The following is a 20,347-nucleotide window of genomic DNA, read 5'->3' on the forward strand; positions in this document are numbered from 1 at the left end:
TGAACTGAAGTATGTTGGTGATGCTGTTGCTCTGTATAGGATTTTGGATCTATTTGACCTCCACCATATCAACAATATACAGATAAATGTGTTCATGCAAGTGTTCAAGTGTCTTCTTCAGGCCATTGGCTTTGTGATGTTCACAGAGAAGTTGTTAAGCTTTAACTGTGAATACACATAAAGCGGTTGATCGTCTGCAAAGAAAAACATTTTTTTACATTTTGCTTCACTACAAACTGATTTCAGCTTACTGACATATTCAGCCCACATTATAATGCTTCCAAATAAATCACAGCAAATCATTCATCTTTGAAAATTTATTGAAACTGCTGTTATATGATGAAATCAGAATGGACATATGTTGCTGACTAACCTTGCATAGGTTACAGACAACAAATGACAAATGCTGCGCTCTGCAGTGAGAGCCTTTAAGATAAAAAAAAAAGCAATAAAAGCAGAAAAACTGGACGTACTGTGATGCTGATGACTGTGGGAGGATCTCAGCGTCCCAGCAGAGCGGAAACAGATACAGTTATGATCTTATTTTTGTAAATGATGACTTTGGCTTGAGACTGAGAGGGAACGGACTTACTGAAGCTAAACGGCAAACCAAACCTAATTTTAACCAGCTGGAAACCTTTTTTGAGTTTCTCTAAAGACAGTTATGAAAATGTTTCAGCAAAAATATATTCCCACCAGCATAAATGTATGTTAATGTTAAGTTCATGCAGTTTGGTCTCCATTTGTCCATGCACCTTCTCTTTGCCCTGCAGTGCTGACAGAAACCATCAGCACACAATCATAACTTTTGAAAAATTCATACATGTTTTCATACTTCAGTTTTTCAGTGCATCATAAGAATCATCTTCACTTGAGTGATGGCTTTTTAAATATCAGAAATGACACATGGCCTCAAACAGAGTTTCTCAACCCAAAATCTGAATTTAAACCCTCGGACTGATCTGTGGGAAGGTGCGATGTTCAGTTTTTATTATTTTTGAAGTTTTAATTCGGTTTTGTCAAAAGAATATAATTCATAATCAGTGTGAACATGTTTTCCAGAGGACAAAAGACATTAACTGTTCATCAGCTGCATGATCTCACTCACTGAACTCAAAGTCATTCAAAGGTCAAGACTAATTATTCATTTTAATGTGTCAAAATAGTTATTTTCACACTGATTAGTTCATTATCTTTATTACTTTCTCCTTAAAGTTTCTGTTTGAGTTTATATAAAATACATGTTCCTTCCTTCAGCCTAATTCGGTCACAATAACCAGCTTAAATTTGACTCTCCAAAGAGATTCAACTTACTGAAAAGCTTCCCAATAAGCCCCACAGGGTTCATTATACTCTTATTGTCTGATTTTAATGGATACAATCAGCAGTGTTTCCTGCACTTTGTATTTGCAGGCTGCAGCACCACAGACACATGTAATAATTCAGCTTTAAATACGCAGATATGGATTTATGATCTCCTCTGGTCTGAGGAACTCTGTGTTGATGGCTTGAGTCAGCACTCTGAGTTCATATTCTTTAAAAATCAAACTCTCCTGTGATGAAAACGCAGATTGAACGGAAACGGTTGGTCTGCAGCTCATCGGAGATAAATCACATCATCATCTGCAAATTAGTTCATCGATCATTTTGCATGTGGCAGTTGGAAGCGTCTTAACTAAATTATTTTTACTAGAGTTATAAAAACTGGACTTCAGTTTGAAAGGTAACTTGTACCTTTTCCTCTTTACTGCATATCAGATGATAAATGTTCTAAAAATAACCACATACTATAAAACCTCTCCAAACTCATCATCTTTAACCTAGAAAATGTTTGTGTACCATCTGTGTGTTTAGCTCAGGGGTGGGCAACTACAGGCCTCGAGGGCCGGTGTCCTGCATGCTTTAGATGTGTCTCTGCTTCAACACACCTGAGTCCAATATAGAAGTCATTAGCAGGACTCTGGAGAACTTACTGCAGACTGAGGAGGTAATTCAGCCATTTGATTCAGGTGTGTTGGATCAGGGACACATCTAAAACCTGCAGGTCACCGGACCTCGAGGCCTGGAATTGCCCACCCCTGGTTTAGCTGCTCTGATGATGATTTGGTCCCTTCAGATGCAGATGCGTCTCAAACTCTGGCATTCAGTAAACAAATATGAACAAACAGAATTTCAAGCCACACGAAGAGTCCCGACTGCCCCAATGTTGGTTTTCATCGCTAATTTAAACGCAGACATTTTTACTGTGATTCTCCCTTTAAAAACATGTGAAACGGGTCATTTTGCTCCCTAAGACCCAGTGCATGTTTCACACGTAGCACCTTCTTTGCATTTTTAATTTGTCTGTCAGACTGAAATGTTAATTAAAGGGATTTTTCTTCTTCAGCAGTTTGTAAGACGGGCCTTAAAGGTAACAGGATGATGACACACAGCTGAGATACACAATAAATGCACAATAAAGCTCCTTCTGATGTTCCATCATTCACAGCCGCGGGAAGCAGAAGATTTGTTTTTAAAATAAGAGTTTAAAAATGATAATTGTGACACTCGGGATATTAATTTTTGCTTCTTTGCATCTTTTTCTCATCAGCAGCATCGTTTAGAAACAACACAGCTTGGTCAGTTTAAAAATGGCCCAAAGAAAAAAATCAAATATTGTGAGTGTGGATAATTTCTAATCATAGACACATCATGAAGGACTAAAACTTGATCTGTTGTAAATGGATGATAGTTATAGAAACACAGTCTTGTTTGCTTGTGATAAAAATTCTGCAGCACAGAGGAAGGCTCTTTCATCGCCATCAATTCAGATCATTAACACGTTTTCTTGTCAGCAGCGTTTCACTGTTGCAGGGACAAACGCTGCAAAGTCGTCCTCTAATCTATAAATTCTGCAAAAAAGAAAAGATCCTTCACTTTGGATCTTTTGCATAAACAGAATCGACAGATTTCTACATCTTAAATTCATCTCCAGGCTGAGGATGCCATCTTCATAATCTCCTCAGCCTGGAGTGCAAACATAATCAGTTTTGCAGGAAAGAGATGATTGTGCAGAAAATTTGAATCACTTTAATTTCTGCATCTTATCAGAATAAATACCATCATGCATGCCTCAGATTATTTCAAATTTTGTCTTTTGCACATGTATAATAATCTGGAGTGCATGAATTAATCTTTCACAGAAAAATGTGTTTTGCTGTCATATAACTTTTCTAGCACACAAAATGATACCTGGAGGAAACTCACGTTTAGCACCTGAATTATTGTCCAGAAGTATTTTCTCTCTGCATCCTGTGAGAACTGGATCATACTTCTTACAATTTTATTTATAGTTGGCACTTAAATGAAATTCTCGCTCTGACTTTTCTAAAAGCACGTTTAACGTCACTGTGACCAAATGCAGACTGAAGCGCTGCAGATTAATTTCCAATAATAATCAAAACATTGTGGTTATTTTACTGATTAATGTTTTGAGTTCCACTTTTTTGTTCCTGCTGTGGAGCAGGTGCAGCAGTACGATGAAGGTCTGCACATGCCCACACAGTCCTGAGAGGAGCTCTAATCAGCCGTGAGGAGTGAAACACCTGTGTGGGTGGCTGCAGAGGTCTCCTCGGGTCACTCAGGACATTCGAGTGTAAAAGCAGCCTGAACGTCTGCAGATGTTTTTATCTGAAGCGATGCCTCGAGCTGATTATTGTGCTCAGGAGTTCAGCGGATCAGGATAAAAATCCAGCAGACTCCCATTTCCCCCAGTTATCCTTCATATTTCCCACCAGAGAAACCTGCTGATAAAATACACACTTCATGCTGCTGACACACGCAGTCAGAACCGACGTCCCTCACAACGTTTTTGCCTCTTTGTTGCAGAATCTGCTCCTCAGACTCGGAAAACGCTGCCACAGTTCTGGGAACGCTGTGGCCGAACCTTCTGAAAGTCAGGAAACTTCACACACCAAGAACTTGTGATTGGTCAGACATGCACAGCATTTCTCTGAGTCGCTATTTTGAGTGCCTACATTTTCACAACTCTGCGTTTTCACACTCGTCTGTTTTAAACTGTTTCACCAAAAATGGAGCCTGAGTTTCCTTTGATGTCCACATGGCTGCAGTAAAAACAGCTGATATTCTAAAGATGTAAACAGGCTGGGGGAGGGGGGGGGGGGGCTGTGTGTCCTCACAGTCATGTGCTAATTGGAAGGATATCTGGACACGTGGGTGCAGTATAACAACTAATTTTAACACTTAGAGTGACGATTAATCACTTACAGCTGTGACTGTAGCATCACTGGGAAATCGAGCGTGTGGAATTAAAGTCAATAATTTAAGAAGAGCGCAGTGATCCTGCAGGGAAAGGCCCCCTCACACCGGCCCATTCTCCCCCCTCTAAACAGCAGCAGCGCCATTTTGCTGGCGTGTGGATCGCCTGACGCCTGCAGTGGAAACACTGAGGTCACATCCACCATCATCCCCACACAGGAGCTTTTTTCTTTCACGCTTAATGAAGCGGCGGCAGTGAGTAAAGGCAGGAAGGCTCCTTCTCCTCAGTTTTCACACTTTTCCAAAGACTCGGATGGAATTCCCGGCGTCAGCATGTTGGTGCTAGCATCAGTAGGTGGCAGTGTTTCTGCTGCTGTGCTCAGTGTTCAGGCTCCTCAAATACTAACTTCTTGTTTTCGTGCCTCAGCTGAAGCCAGAACTTCACTGAGGATACCCGCATCATATTTGTATTCATAGATGCCAATAATCCAATGATTTTCCAAGTTTTGGGGAATTTGTCTGAAAATGAGGAACTTTTTGGTAAAACATATTGAAAAAACTTTTCTTATCCCCAAATCTGTGCATAGCGCTCAAACCCAGGCAACTTTTGGGACGCAAATATCCACTTTTCAAAGCTTCTAAACTTTTATGCTTTATATTATTCTCACATATATTCATGGACTGGACACAGATTTGGAAGGAAGGTGTCCAGTACACGACGCCACATCCAGAAACTGTGCTAGCTTATACACTGAATACGGTTCTGTGCAGTTCTGAAAAACAATAAGAACATAATTTCATTAATTTCACCAGTAAGCAGCTGATTAACGCGCCTTTGGCTGGACGTGCATCAGAGAAATTAAAGGAAGTCATTTTAAAGGTTTTGGCATCCAGAAGAACCTCAGTGATGCTTGGCTTTGATTCTCGAGCGGAGGGATAAACACCGCTTCAGTGTGTGGACGATGGTGGATGAGAGTGCCGTCAAATACGTCACTCCAAAATCCGTCTGTGCTCTGAACAGGAGCAGGTGAGCTGCATGCAGCCAAAGTCTGTCCAAACACTATCAGCAGAATTCAGACTGCAAACAGGCAGAGGCAGGTACCTGTCCACAGCCTCGCAACACATTCCTAAGATTCCCGAACTCTTACAGTCTGTAGGCAGCCTAAAGGCACAGGTGTACCACGACAGCAGAACGCCCACCCCCACACAGCATGACAGAGGCGCCTCCAGCACCCCCTTTATGCACCGTAATCGCTCTATAATATCCCTCTTTATACGCATGTCCACAGACGTCCCACTAACTTAGACTTTTCCATAAACGTCGCTCCAAAGCTTGAGGACACCATCCCCAAACTGCCGGCTACAGTTTCTGACTGTGTCCTTCATGATGCTCCCTCAGATCTACCTTCACACTCCGTCCATCTGAACATCCACCACATCAGCAGCCACCCATCTACGGTTAGGGAGGGGTTTGTTTCAGCCACTTGCTAATTAGGCAAATTCTCCCGTTCTGATGCTATTACAGGTGTTCCAAATAAAGGCAGGTGCGACCCCCCAACCCTCGATGGCTCGCCAATAATCTGGTCCCTGTCAGGAGGTTCATGTTCGATCACACTGTGTTGCACCTCTAATGGGTTCTAAAAAAGTTCAGGGCTGCAGAGAAACTTCCATCCTGGAACGTACCAAATAAAAACCTTTGAACCATCTTTGAACTTCATTGTGCGCTGAGGCTGTGTGTCATCATCCAGGGCAGCATTTTACTGTTTTAGGCCCAAGAATGGAATAAATTCTGACTGTTAGTCTGTTCAGTTCCACGTGTGCAGGGAGCAGTGCATCTGTATGGCAGGAGAAGTTAAGCTGCACACAGTAAGCTCTTTGATTTCTCTCGTAATGGGAGGCACTTTAGTCAATTCTAGAATGAGAAGGGCTTCAAGGCACTAAGACACTAATTATAGATATATCTCTGAAATTTGTTTAAATTACTGCTTTCCTTCTTCTTTAAAGTCTAATGCAAAACAGAAAATGGGGTCACAAACCACATAAAATGATCCCATGCACTCCAAGATCGAAGCTTTAAACAAATGAAACTGGAATTTCTGAGATGTTTTTTTAAGGATATCTTGCCTGTTTTTTTCCTTCATTCTGTTTTTTGTCTTTTTTTCTGGCAGGTTTGTCCCCTCCAACAGTTCAGCTCCATCATGCACCGAATCCTGTCGTTACCTCGACGGCAATGACGAGAAACATCATCATCGTCTTCATCCTCCACCTCCCGAGGTCCCTCCACAACTGCAAGCAATTTAATACTGACGACATGCATTGAGTATACGTAGCTATACCATAGCTAATTAGGCCATAATGCTTTAGTATTTTGACATGCCATGATCTTCGAAGAAGAAGAGTTCCTGTTCCCTTAAACATTCAACACTTAAATGCTCTGAAACGACTGAAATGATCAGAATAAATAGCCAGTGCACTTTTGGTGAAAACAAATGAGAGCAAAAATCCAGGAGGGGACGATGGAGCTCGACGCACAGAAGAATGTAAAAATAAAATGAGGTAACGTCTTGTGCATGCCAATATAAGAGAGAAGAGAGTCTCCACATGCTTCTATATAAAGGAGTGTTGCATGGCATCAAACAGGGAACCTCCGGCCGGCCCGTAGCAGCAGCAGCAGCAGCAGCAGTGCACATAATCCTCCACAGGGCTCGGCACGCTTCCTGCTTGTTTCTGATAAGGTGCCTGAAAAACATCCGGGTCAGCATCCGGCATTACATTATCCAGACTTTCCCTGGATGTGCTGCAGAAAGACACGCCTGAAATAATCCACGCGGTGAGCGTTTCTTCAGGGAGGACGTCGTCCTTCCAATCTCAGCTGGGCTTAAATGTTTTGTTTTGTTCATTTTTTCCTGAAAGTTGAGTCTGTTGCACAAAACCTGGCAGGTGTCGGGAAGACTTTTGATTAATTATTGTCCAGTTAGTAAATTCTACCCTTAAATTCCAAATACATGCACCAGTGATACTGTTTAGTTTGCTTTTATCTTCTTAACATTCGATTCTTTCTGTCTGTGTTATTTGTAGTTTTACTTTTTGATGTTACCTGTAACGTGTGCTGAAATATCTCTTTGTAAAAAGTGTAGCTCAGATAGACGAGGCTGCGTACATAAAATCATATAAAAGGATTCTCGCAGGATCCATTTTAAATTCTAAAATCTAAAACTGAAGCATATCAATGCAGAGTTATCATAATAACTCTGTTAATTGGGCGCTCCATTAGTTTAGTATTTCACTGATAAAAGGATGTTCTGTCTTTAGCTGAAAGAAAATGATGCAAAACAGAAAGAAAGGCTAGTCTTACTCTTCCATCGCTGATTAGGGCAAAATCACTACATTTCCCAGAATGCAATGCGGCAATCTGTTTTGCAGCCTTTTCACAGGTTTAAAACCCAGAGCTCCCAGTTTGGTCCAAATAAGCTGACATTTAAACTAACCTCTTAGACTGTATATAAAAGATGGACGTAGCCAGTGTGATGATGTCATGCACAGCTTTGTGAAGCCTCCAGCGTCTGAACAAGCTCTGTCCTAAATCCGCCCCTCATTTATTATCGCCCCATGTGACTCTAACGGGATCCTAATTTCCAAAATGATTTGTTCATGTTTTATTAAGACTTGAAACCAGTGACCGAGACCACAAACTTGTTACTGAGCTCAGAGCTCCGCTGAGCCGAGGGCTCCTTTTCTCATAGACTTTTATACAATCAATACAATCTTTTTACAACCAGGAGTCGCCCCCTGCTGGACATTAGGAGGAATGCAGGTTTAAGGAGCTCCAGCATCGGCTTCACTTTTCAAAGCTTTCGTCCATATTAATATACAGTCGATGAAACTGGAGGAGCTGTGCTTTAAATTGAAGGGTGTGAGTTATTAAATTTTGCCAATAATTTCTCAAATGTTTCCCGAGTACCTGCAGATTTTTGTACTATTGCCAAACAAATGTTTTTTTTTATATAATTTGACCATGTGCTCGTTAAAGTCTTCACATGATTGAATGAATCAATGCAGAGATGAGAATAAAATGCACCAATGGAGATAAAGCATCCAGATATTTCTACAATATTTACAGCGGCCGTCGCCTGCCGCCTCACACGTCGGTGAGCAGCTTCCCCTTGTTCACGCAGTTCTGGCTGGGAGCCGTGCAGTTGGCAGTCCTAAGGTTTGCTTCCCTAAAGTTATCGATGCTGTTGTTCAAGTCCTCGTCTATCTCCATGTACTCCGATTTGCTGACCACCGAGGAGCTGCGGCGGCTCGAGTTGGTGTCCGACGCCAGGTTCTGGTTGCTGACATTGAGCAGCTGGGCCTGCTCCTCGCCCTCCGTCTCCCGGTGGTAGAAGTAGTTGAAGTTGGACACAATGACGGGCACCGGCAGCGCGATGGTTAACACTCCAGCGATGGCGCAAAGCGAGCCGACAATCTTACCTCCGATGGTCACGGGGTACATGTCCCCATAGCCGACTGTTGTCATCGACACCACAGCCCACCAGAAAGCATCTGGGATGCTGGTGAAGAACGACTCCTTTTCCTCGGCTTCCGCGAAGTAGACGGCGCTGGAAAACAAAATCACACCGATGAAGAGGAAGAAAATGAGCAGGCCCAGCTCCCGCATGCTCGCCTTTAGAGTTTGCCCCAGAATCTGGAGCCCTTTGGAGTGTCGGGACAGTTTAAAGATCCTGAACACCCTCACCAGACGGATTACCCTGAGAATGGCCAGAGACGTGGCCTGCTCCCCTCCGCCTTTCCCCTCCCTGTTGCCTTGGTCATCTGCCAGCTCTGTGCCAAGAGTGATGAAGTATGGGATTATAGCCACAATATCAATAGAGTTCATCATGTTTTTGAAGAACGCTGCCTTGCTGGGGCAGGCAAAGAATCGAACTATCAACTCAAAGGAAAACCAGATGATGCAGAGCGTCTCCACCACAAAGAAAGGGTCTGTGAGGACGTTTGCTTTGTAGAACACGGTGGTGTTGCCCACCATGCGAATCCGGTCATTGGGATCCTCCTTCAGCTCTGGTAATGTCTCCAAGCAAAATATGACTATGGAAATAAGAATGACCATCACAGAGACGATGGCGATTCCCCGTGCTGGCCCCGAGCTCTCCGGATGCTCGAAGAGGAGCCAGATCTGCCGTTGAAACTCATTTTCGGGCAGAGGCCGCTCCTCTTCCCGAATAAACCCCTCATCCTCCCGAAATTTCTCCATAGCCTCGGCACCGAGTTCATAAAACTTTATTTCCTCTGAGAACATATCCAGCGGCACGTTGACTGGCCTCCTCAGTCGTCCTCCTGACTGGTAATAATACAAGATGGCGTCGAAGCTCGGGCGATTCCGGTCAAAGAAGTACTCGTTTCGAAGGGGGTCAAAGTAGCGCATCCTCTTCTTGGGGTTTCCCAGGAGGGTATCTGGGAACTGGGAGAGGGTCTTCAGCTGGGTCTCGAAGCGAAGCCCCGAGATGTTGATGACCACCCGCTCGCAGCAGTCGTGGTTGTCATGGTCGTCGTCGGGTGGGTAGGGGTCCTGCGGGTGACCCGGCAGGGTGGAGGTCTCGTCCATGTTTTCTGTGGACACCACAGTCATCCTTCCTGGCGGGCAGAGGAGACGAACAGGAAGTTTAGGTGTAGAGGAGGGAGGGGGCGGGTTGGAGTGGAGAAGCTCCTACTGTGGCCAGGAGCTGTGAAGAACCTCCCTCTCCATCATCATCATCATCATCTTCACCAGCATCACATCTCCTTTCTCTCACCTGAAAGAAACAAAAATCTGCAGCATTTATTCCCACACTGACATTTTTATCGGTCAGAGAGCTTCGTGTTGTTCAGAGAGAGGCAAAAAAAAAAAAAAAAAATCCTGCAGCACCTGAAGAAGCCTGCGCTGCATTTGCTGTATTTTTACCGCATACATCAGTACTCGAGTTCGCAGCCCCGCTGCGCTGCCTCTCTGCGCACATCACTCAGCTTCAGCCACAAAAATCTTTTCACGTTTATACGAACAAACAGTTCCCATCTAAAATACCCTCTGAGTGATGAAGATGTCAGATAAAACGCACCTGAGCAGAGCCGGAGAGCAGCAGATGGAGATCCTCACGGTGCGCACCTTTCCCGGCCACCCGCCACAACTTGGGCTTTAATACTGATATCGCTTTACAGTATCTCTGAAATATTAATACACTATGTTGTCTTGGTCAACATCCGTATCCTCTTGGTGTAGGTTTTCAGCGTCGACCGGAGCAGCCCGCTGAAAGGAGGAGGAGGCTTCAGACGGCTCTGAACGCAGCAAAAATCCTGATTGACAATTTCTTAAAATCATGCTGGAGACCCAAAAAGCTGGCCCCCAGTCTGATGGGGAGGACTGGGAGGACTTGGCACTGCAACAGCATCCGCACAGAGAAAGCGGCTCTTCGTGTTTTTCTCTGCGGTAAAAACGAGGGGGAAAAAAAAATCAGAGGCTTTAAAGGAAAACCGGCTCAGGAGAGGGTCCGCGTCCGGGAATTTGGAAGCATATTGCAGGATTTCATGAGGAGAGAGAGAGAAAAAAGAAGAAGTGAGTGAGAGAGGGAGGGAGGGGTTAGGAGAGAGTGAGTGAGTGAGGGGAGTGAGGGAGAGGAGAGGAGGAGGAGGAGGAGGAGGGAGTTTCGACGCAGTGCAGACAGACTGTAAAAGCCAGCAGGTGCTACAGTCCTGAATGTGTGCGGGAACGGAGCCAAGAGTCCTGCAGCAGGTCGAGCCTGAGCTGCACAACTCCTGTCAGCTGAAGTTCTGCTAAAATCCCGATGAAGGATCCGCGGACACGCGCGCCACAACGCAAAGAACGAGCGCGAGAGGAGCGCACTGCATCATGGGTTATGTAACCAGTCCGACGCGTTTCTGCTGCAGGTATCTCACAGCGAGCAGGTCTCAGGTTTGACTGCAGGAATCTGCGGATCAAACTGTCCCCTGTAATTGGCTGCTGAGCAGTTTGCGACAGTCAGACCTGCGTGTTGGTGTAAATACCCCCGGTGTTGCTATGGTAACAGGGAGAACCGCAGACTTCCTCTGCTCAGACTGTTCCAGAGAACAATCAGGAATAAAAAACAAACTTTATTTAAAAACACAAAGAGACATAAAATAAATTCATTAAAATCGATTCTAAGATCATTTATGGGTTCATCAGCTATGGAAGCTCGTTAGTACCAACTTCACTGAGTTAAACGTCAGAGGCTCAAAAATACAAATGAATTTATCTTCATGTATTTACAGTGTAAACATATAAAACTATTAACGCTCAGGGGCGGAGCTAAAATATCCTTATTTATATCCAGGTGTGAGATAAGATACAGGTATCTCCCTTTGTCTGTGACAGACAGTCGAACATGTTTTATACAAACAAACTGTAGAACAACCAGACAATCCTCACCTGGCACTTAGTTTCAGTAACAGCAGGTATCATAAATATGACAGTAAGATCATTTTAACACCAACCTCTCTGTGATCGTCACACTCGGGCTGCGTCTGCATCAGGCTCACTTCAAACACGAATGATTTCAATAAATTACTGAAACCAGTAAAATATCGAAATTATTGAAACATCTGAAAATCGTCCATCAGTGAAGATGAATTACCGATGAACCGACCGCCGTACCAACCTGACGGGTTATCAGCTGCTAAAATATCTTAATAACAGTAAGTCAAAGTAAACTTTAAATTACATGAACTCGATGCAAAACTAAACAAAGGTTGAAAACATAAAAATATGTAAAACATACAATACTGTGCAAAAGTCTTGATCCACTCCTCATTTCTGAACAGGGATGTTTTTACTGCGCTGCAGTGTGTTTGGGATCATTGTTTTCCACGTGGTGTTTTGTGATGGATCTGAATCTGATGGTACTTTTCTATGTTCATAATTCCATCAATTATAACCAGATCTCCAGCACCACTGACTGAGCTGCAGCCCAAACCATCACAGAGCCTCCACCATGTTTTTCAGATGCTGCAGACACTCACTGACCTCTCCTGACCTCCTCAGTACATGCTCACCATGATTCTAACCAGAAATGTTCAAATGTGGCTCCATCAGACCTGCTGCCACTGATCTTCAGTCCAGTTCTGTGGCAGACCTCAGGGTTTCTCCCTGTTTCCCTTCTTGAAGAAGCTTCCTGAAGGCCGCCCTTCTTCTGATGAGGCTTCAGTGAACAGCAGATGATCAGCTGAAGGTCCAGATGATCTCTCAGGTCCTGTCAGGTCTTTGCTGGATTTGTTCCAGTTTCTAAAGGATGACTTTCAGATTCTGTCTGCTGTATACGGAGAGTTTGTTTGGTTCTTTGCTAACTTATGTGTTCTGTGCAGACACAACACTGGAGCCTTAATGACTCATAGGTACTGTATGACTCAGTTAAGTCCAAATATAATAATAAGTTCTGACTGAATCAATGCAAATTAACATAAAGACTTTTTAAATTTATGACATAATACAGAAAAGAAGAAAGTCAGTGTGAAGTTCTGATGTTTCAGTGAGAGAATAAACTGTTTTTACAATAAAAGTTAAAGTGAATACTTTAACTTTATATTTATATTATATTTGAGAATTCAAGAATCAACTGCAGATTTTAAGATTTATTTTACTGATTTATTTTATTGAAATCTAACAAATTTGATAAAAGTTTAAATTTTGAAATATTAAATTTTTATAAATTCAGCTTGAAAAGTTAGTGTTACATTACACAGAGACAAACTTATGATTCAATAAGTTTATTATTTTAACCTTTCATTTATTTGCCTCATATTTCCTGTTTTATCCCCAACATTTCAATATTTGAAGATTTCTTTCAGTTTGAAATGTTTATTAATAAAATCATAATTTCCTCAGAATCTCTACTGTCTGCATCTTCTCTCATATTATGTTCTTTATAATAACCAAACTTTAATGATCATTTCCCATAAAAATGCTGCTGTGGCGAACACTGTGTGTGATGTATGCCGACCCTCATTAAACCAATGACTGAGATAAAGGATTTAGGAACAAAGCTCCAACCTGCAGCCCAGAATTGGTCTGAGGCTTAATTTGACTTCATCGGTCTTTTGAGACTCGAGTCTGAGTCTGAGAGTCATCTCAGCTTGATCCTCAGAGAGCTCAGCTGAGCTCAGCTGCTGACTTTAAAACTAGACTTGAGATAAAACAGGAAACCTTCAGAGAAATCTTCTGCGTGCAGCAGATTCATCAGCCGCCTCTCTAATTTAGAGGAAATCTGCAGGTCTGAATATTTTTGTAAGTGTGATGATGGTTCAGCTCCGAGCCTGTTAATGTGTTTCCAGACACAAACGTTCCATTTTCTTCGTGTTAGTCGGATTTTCCTGTCCCTAAACACAGTTTCTCAGATCTATGGATTTGTGTCCATGATCATGAAGGTTTTCCAGCTGCTTGGAGGAGACTGCGTGAATCAGACCTTCATGGTGGAAATGCTACAAAGAAACCTGTGCTAGCTCCTATCATAGAAGCTTAGAAATGTTCCCAAAACCCCAGGAAACAGAACAGCACCACGGAGAGCTCCACCTCCACCAACTATTTCCCTCTTTTCTTTTATTCAGCCATCAATGTTCAGCTTCTTTTTTCTTTATCGCTGGAGCCACACATGCAGAAACAGCCCTGTAAAATTATATGTTGTGTACTTTCACCAGCCGATCGGATTTGTTGGAGGCAGCAGGAGTGAAAGCCCAGCAGACGGAGGCAGCAGTGGGCAGGAAGAAGGGGGATCAGCTGGCTGGAGAGCTGGAATCAGTCCCAGTTAGACTCATGAAGGAGAAAAATTCCAGTCACAGAAAATGAGGGAAAACTGGAGAATGATCAGACACATAAAAAGGATATTTTCTTTAGCATGAAACAGCAGTATATAAAACATATACAGCAGTACATTTAGGATGCTTTTGACATTTAAAGGTTTATTTTAGTTGAAGGTCCCATCACTGTCTCTGATGTGTGTTTGCCTCAGCTGCAGGGATCCTGGGAGGTGAGAGTTGCACTAACACACGGTTTGTGTTAAAGGACAAACTGAGAGCTCCCTGCAGACTCCAGAAAAAACAGATTTTTACATGAATCATTCAGTTTGTTTTCAGTCCGACTGACAGGAAGCACAGACGTGTGCATCAGGGATCTCCATTGGGGATGCTCATCATCATATGAATATGTTGGTGATTAGGTCAGATAGCAGGTATCCCCGGATGGAGATACAGTGATCCCACACCTATCACGGGGGCTACGTTCCAGAGACGCCCGTGATAGGTGAAAATCCGTGAAGTAGCGGTGTTATATTTATTTTATTATTTATATATATTTTAAGGCTTTATAAACCCTTCCACACTCCTATAAATCTTTCCCACTCTCTTACTACAACTTGAATGAGAAAATCACACAATATAGTGACAACTCCGCGAAACAGAATTACATTTTTTTTACACTAACCCGTGATACAGTGAAGCTGCAATAAGTGAACCGCAATACAGCAGGAGACGACTGTACTGGAAATACTGGAAGATCAGGCTGTAATTCGAGAGCCGTGGCTGCGTCCTTGTTACTGTGGAGGGAAAAAAGTTGAAGTTTTTCACATGTTCGGCTCTCAGGTGAACGTGATTGTGGCACAAATGGAGCCTCGTAGTAATAAATATCGTGATGGCTAGACAAAGAAACTTGCACCCCTCACTCAGGAGGGTTAAATCACTTCCTCATCTGCCTCGGCCTGAGGCCTGCAAGCTCACACCAAGCCATTCATTCAATTTCAAAATATAAACTAATAAAAATATAACATGCATAAGTAGCAGAATGATTTTTTCTTTTTTTTTAATATATACAACTTAACAGTAAGAGTGCATATGTTTGATCAGGGAACTGAACTTTTCCTGATTATTATAATCAGTTTTTACTGCTGTGGTTGGAGCAGTCCATATTAATGTGATGAGCGTGTCTGTCCAGTCACCACTGAGATGTTTATGGCTCCCAGAGTTTTGGTGTTGCCAAGCAGCACATAGGCAGTGCAGTTCCTCTAATGTCCACTTGAGGCTGCTCCTCTTTGACTGACAGGTGGACGGAGACACAGACCACTGTACAAATCTGAACACCATCATCCAAATATGGTCACATCTGGATCCAAAAATCCAACATGATGGAGACCAGAACACAACTGTTGGAGCTTCAAAATACTCCAGACCAGTGGATGATGTCAGAGTGGAAATGTCCATCTTTTGTATACAGTCTGTGGGTTTAGCGAGCTGGTATCTGGGAGGAGACTTCCTGTTCTGTCCACCAGTGACAAATGCAGACACATTTTAATGCTGTTCTTATACAAAGCCGAAGGTTTCGAGGTTGCGTTCAGCAGATGAGCTCCGTATGGACCGCTTACCTTTGTGCTTTGTTATCACTGCCTCTTTAGCCAGATTTAGGCACCAAAACTACTCATTTAGCATCATCAATGGGACCATCAACAAGCATCAACAAGCCATAATGTAAATTCACAGCAGGTTGTAGAAACAGAAGCTATGAAAAGCCTCAGCACACAAACTCAAAAATAAGAATCTAAAGAGTCCGACTCAGGAGGAGCGAGAGAGGGCATGCAGGGAACGTACAGTATGTCCTCTCCTGTGGATGAAGGTGATTCTGTGTGGGCGACTGAACTATATTTGTAGTTTGTCACTGTAACCGTCTGACAGCTGGCTGAGTTCCTGCTGACGCTGGCTCCAAACAAATTCCTGAAAAGTAAATTTAAAACGTGTCTGCAGTACGAAAGCTTCTCTGCATGATTAATGCACAAAAATATCATCATTTCTTAAACACGCGGGCATCAGCAGACCGTAGCTGGCACACGTCCACCATACAGGGAACGATTTCTGTGCTCAGTCATGCACGAGCAGCCAATCTGCACACATGGCAAACACTTCAGATGAGCTTCAATCCATATGTTACAGTCACCTTTGGCCTCAGAGACCTAATGGGAGGGACTCAGTTTGAAAAGGGATATTCCACCAGTTTTACACACAAACAGGAGTCTAAGAGATGGAATGTAAAAACATGCTGCTGAACTGCATCATGGGAAATGTAGGGCGTCAGAGCTGAACACGTTTTAAATCAGGCAGAATGCTTTCCCAATACTGATCAATCACTCCATCCATGAATGAGCCTAGACCCACCGTCACAGGGCAAGAGGCGGGGTCAGCTGTCTACCACAGGGCTACAGCACACAGACACACAAACACTCACACCTACAGCCAGCTGAGACTCACCAGTTAGTCCCATGCATGTGTTTGGAGAACCCGGCAAGAACCCACACGGGTACAGGGAGAACATGCCAGCTCCATACTGAAAGGCCCCACCTGGATTCAAACCCAGGACCTTGTTGCTGTGAGGCAGCAGCACCAACCGCTGCACCACCGCGCTGAAATAAAAATAGATATAAAAATGAATTTGTCACGATGATAAAGAACATATTTATGCAGTGAGCTCTGATGTGATGTGGTAATCTGCTCACTTTGTTTTTGGTGGTTTTGCATCTTTACAGGTTTTACTTTGTTTGCTGATGTTTTGCACAGTTTGGATTTCTGCTGCTCTGCATGTAAAAACTGCATGAAGATGAAAGTCTGCTTTTGGGTGGTAAACAGCAGTAACCCGATGAGCAGATTTCCGAGCAGGACTTCAGACTCCGGAGGGATTAATGCAGCTGGGCAGCACATGCTCTCAGAGTTTGTTGTGAAAGAAAGCATGAAGCATGTCACCAGTTGACATCTCTCCACCGAGAACGCGCGGCTGAAAAAGCTGAAACGGGCGAATAGCTGAGATGGTGCTGAATGCACATATTCTCAGACTGACGCGGGTGCACAGATGCACCTCAGATGACTTCATCGACGCGGTGCTTTATGTGCTGTCAGATGATACGTGCAGGCTGCTGCTGCTGCTGCTATAAGCGGTGGCGTGTCGGATTACAGCTGCAGCTGAAACCGAAGACGCGCCTGAAATCCGTCTCAGAGCGAGTGGAAACTTTAATGTGCACTTGAAGTTTTGAAAGCGCTCCTCCGTCTGATGCTCGGCCAATCAGCAGCGGATATTTACAGCCGCTGAGCTCCCGCGGGCCCTGCTGGGAGGGGGTGATTGGTGAGGATGGATGAAGATTAGCTTCTTTCATTTGCTCAGAATTTTTTTGAACACAAGCTTGTCAGTCACCCAGTGACAGCACCAAGACTGCAGCACTTGTCTGCTGCTGGTCATGACACAGCCCACAGTTTACAGCAGGGGTCTCAAACTCCAGGCCTCGAGGGCCGGTGTCCTGCAGGTTTTAGATGTGTCCCTGATCCAACACACCTGAATCAAATGGCTGAATTACCTCCTCAGTCTGCAGTCAAGTTCTCCAGAGTCCTGCTAATGACTTCTATATTTGACTCAGGTGTGTTGAAGCAGAGACACATCTAAAACCTGCAGGACACCGGCCCTCAAGGCTTGGATTTGAGACCCCTGGTTTACAGGGACATGCTCCCAGTTTCTAATGATGTAAGGACAGGTAACCGAGAGGGAGGTAAAGTAAGAATTTTACAAAAAAATAAAAGTATCTTCAAGCTTATTTAACAGTGTGTGTTTGTGTGTGTTTGTGTGTGTTTGTGTGTGTGTGTGTGTGGGGGGGGGGGGGGGGGGGGGGGGGGTTGTTACTCCATAATACAGAGTGACTGTATGACTTTTAATTTGTATCATTTTTGTGCAGTTTGTTGCTTCATGTGTCTCATTGTATACACAAGGAAAAAAAATTCCACTGATGATGCAGAAGTCTCAGAAACATCAAATTTGGTCCCCTCAGTGTGCTCATTACTGTCAGGACAAACTAATGATGCTGTAAGTATTTCTAAGAACCTCTGGATTGTTATTACGAGTGTGAGCTTCTGCCCCTTTGTTACATTGTAATTACACACTTTTATGTGCAGGCATAGACAACATGTGGGCAAATCTGTCCCCCCAATAAAAGGAAAGTTTAAACACCCCAAAAACAGCTGTGAGTATGAGTGAAGACAGGAAGCACAGCCACGTCTCTGTGAGTACATTAGTGAACAGACTTTATCCTGTTTGAGACAGAAACTATAAATCAGTTTACCAAACAAAGTGTACGTGTGTGAAACCCGGCATACAGAGAATCATATATTGTCAGATGAAGGCACCTGTTAGTTTGTGGTGTTTTTCCTCCTCGCTGTCACTCACAGCCTTTGGTGTGTCCTAATTTAAATCTCATTGCTCTTTGTTCACCTGTGCTGTGAAGCTGATTCCCATTTGGGAGCCACTGGCTTACTGGATCTAAGTCTACTGCCCACCCTGTTACAGACCACCCTAATACCCCGAAGCTGCTTCTAGCCACAAAGTTGCCCCTTTGGGTGAAACTGAACCCTAAATTCAGACGAATCAGAGGAAGTCACGGCCCGTATGATGAAGTGTAAAACTTTTAGTTCTGTGTTTCTGTAAAATATTCACCTGCTCACCTTCTCAGCTCAGTCTCCGCTCCTACCAGCACGTACTGTAACTCGTGGATCATATTTTATCTGCAGTAAATGATTTTTGCCAAATCAAAACACATCAAGTTAGCAGAAATAGAAAGTTTCTTTTATTTCACAGTTTACAGGTAAATCATCTAAAGTTAATGCACATCTCCCCTCAGAACGCCATACCTGCATTAACTCTGTGGTGCACTAATGCTGTGTGGAAGTGGCTGAGGAGCACTCTGGTCTTCCTGCAATGAGCAGCAAAGAAGAGGTTGTGGCGGTGGGGGGGGTCCTCTGCTTTGTGCAGGCCGACGCTACATCCCCCGTGGCAACACGCAGCCTTGTCATCCCCTGCTTTGTGCTCGTGCCCGAGTCAGGGGCAACATACTCATTAAGCCTTCCTCTTTTCCACGGAGCTCTTCATCGCTCTCTCCATCCTCCTCCTCTCCTCTCCACTCCGCAGCCATCACTTTGTCCTACATCCCACTTATCTCCTCACTTTCAGCTCAATGTACCATCAGGGAAACCTCAGGAGACAGAGTGAGAGAGGAGAAGGTGAAGGTGAAGATGGTAGAAAAATTCAATGTAACCACATGAAATATTCATCTAACAAACACACTGGTGAGCTGAAGCTCAGGAGATAGATGGAGATGGAGTGATGGAGACTAATCTGTATGACAGAAAAGTGCAACAATGACACATCCTGGGGCTCAGTTTGCAAACTTCCACACTTCCTAATTTGACTGGATAAGTGGCTTCACACCAAGCACCAACCTCCAGAGCTCAAACATGAAGCAAAAACTGAAGCACCAAAGCCTGCAGTTCCTCTGCAGTCCAGCAGAGGCGCCACAGTGAGTCAGTCCCCATAGACTTCCATGTTAAATAAACATGTTTACAGCCTGATACAGAAACTGCTTTGGTCTCTGTGGATAATTTCCCCCTTCATACCAACTGTACGGGGGAGGATGTGTCTATAACTCACCTGTTTAAAGTTTGCATTATCAGGGGCGTGGCCTCTCTGACTGACAGGTGGATGGTGACACAGGCGGCTGTAGCTGCTAGCTGTCTGCTAAGCTTCACCTCAGCTAACTGGAGTCCCTGAACTGGACCTCTGGACTGTGTTGGTGCTGTTAGTTTTATTGTTGCACATATAATCAATAGATGCATTTCTATCCACCTTTTTTTTTAGAACATTTTTAATTGATATAAACTGAATAAAAACATCAAAACTTGAGATAAATCTTTAACTTTTTTCTTTCTTTTCTTTTCTGATAATTTTTGACAGATGGAAACTGATTTCATCAACAAGGATGCCATGCATCAAACTTTTGTGGTTGGATTTGTCTCACTGGACCTCACTGCTTTCATTTTACTGGGATTTTACTTTGACTCTCTGGTTAGGTTTAGGAATAGATCGCATATTAAGCCTTGTCACCAGGCACCCTCCCTCAAGCACCCTCCCCAGGCCTGGGGAGGTGGCACTAAAATTAATAAAGTAAATCTCATATGTAACTGAGGCCCCAACTTCAACAAAATAGCATCATTTGACAAACTCCCTTCTGTCATT

General features: G+C 43.6%; 1 protein-coding gene across 1 annotated transcript; it reads right to left on the minus strand.

The window, feature by feature from the left end:
* Positions 1-8,337: 8,337 nt before the first annotated feature.
* On the minus strand, positions 8,338-10,387 carry kcna1b (potassium voltage-gated channel, shaker-related subfamily, member 1b). The gene is made up of 2 exons (XM_030720152.1): positions 10,353-10,387; positions 8,338-10,049 (listed from the first exon to the last, which is right to left on the minus strand). Exon 2 carries the CDS (start codon positions 9,884-9,886, stop codon positions 8,396-8,398), a length of 1,491 nt encoding a protein of 496 aa, XP_030576012.1. The 5' UTR covers positions 9,887-10,049; positions 10,353-10,387; the 3' UTR covers positions 8,338-8,395.
* Between the last annotated feature and the right edge of the window lie 9,960 nt (positions 10,388-20,347).

Source organism: Archocentrus centrarchus, chromosome 23, assembly GCF_007364275.1.
Source record: "Archocentrus centrarchus isolate MPI-CPG fArcCen1 chromosome 23, fArcCen1, whole genome shotgun sequence".
In the NCBI taxonomy this organism is placed as follows: domain Eukaryota; kingdom Metazoa; phylum Chordata; class Actinopteri; order Cichliformes; family Cichlidae; genus Archocentrus; species Archocentrus centrarchus.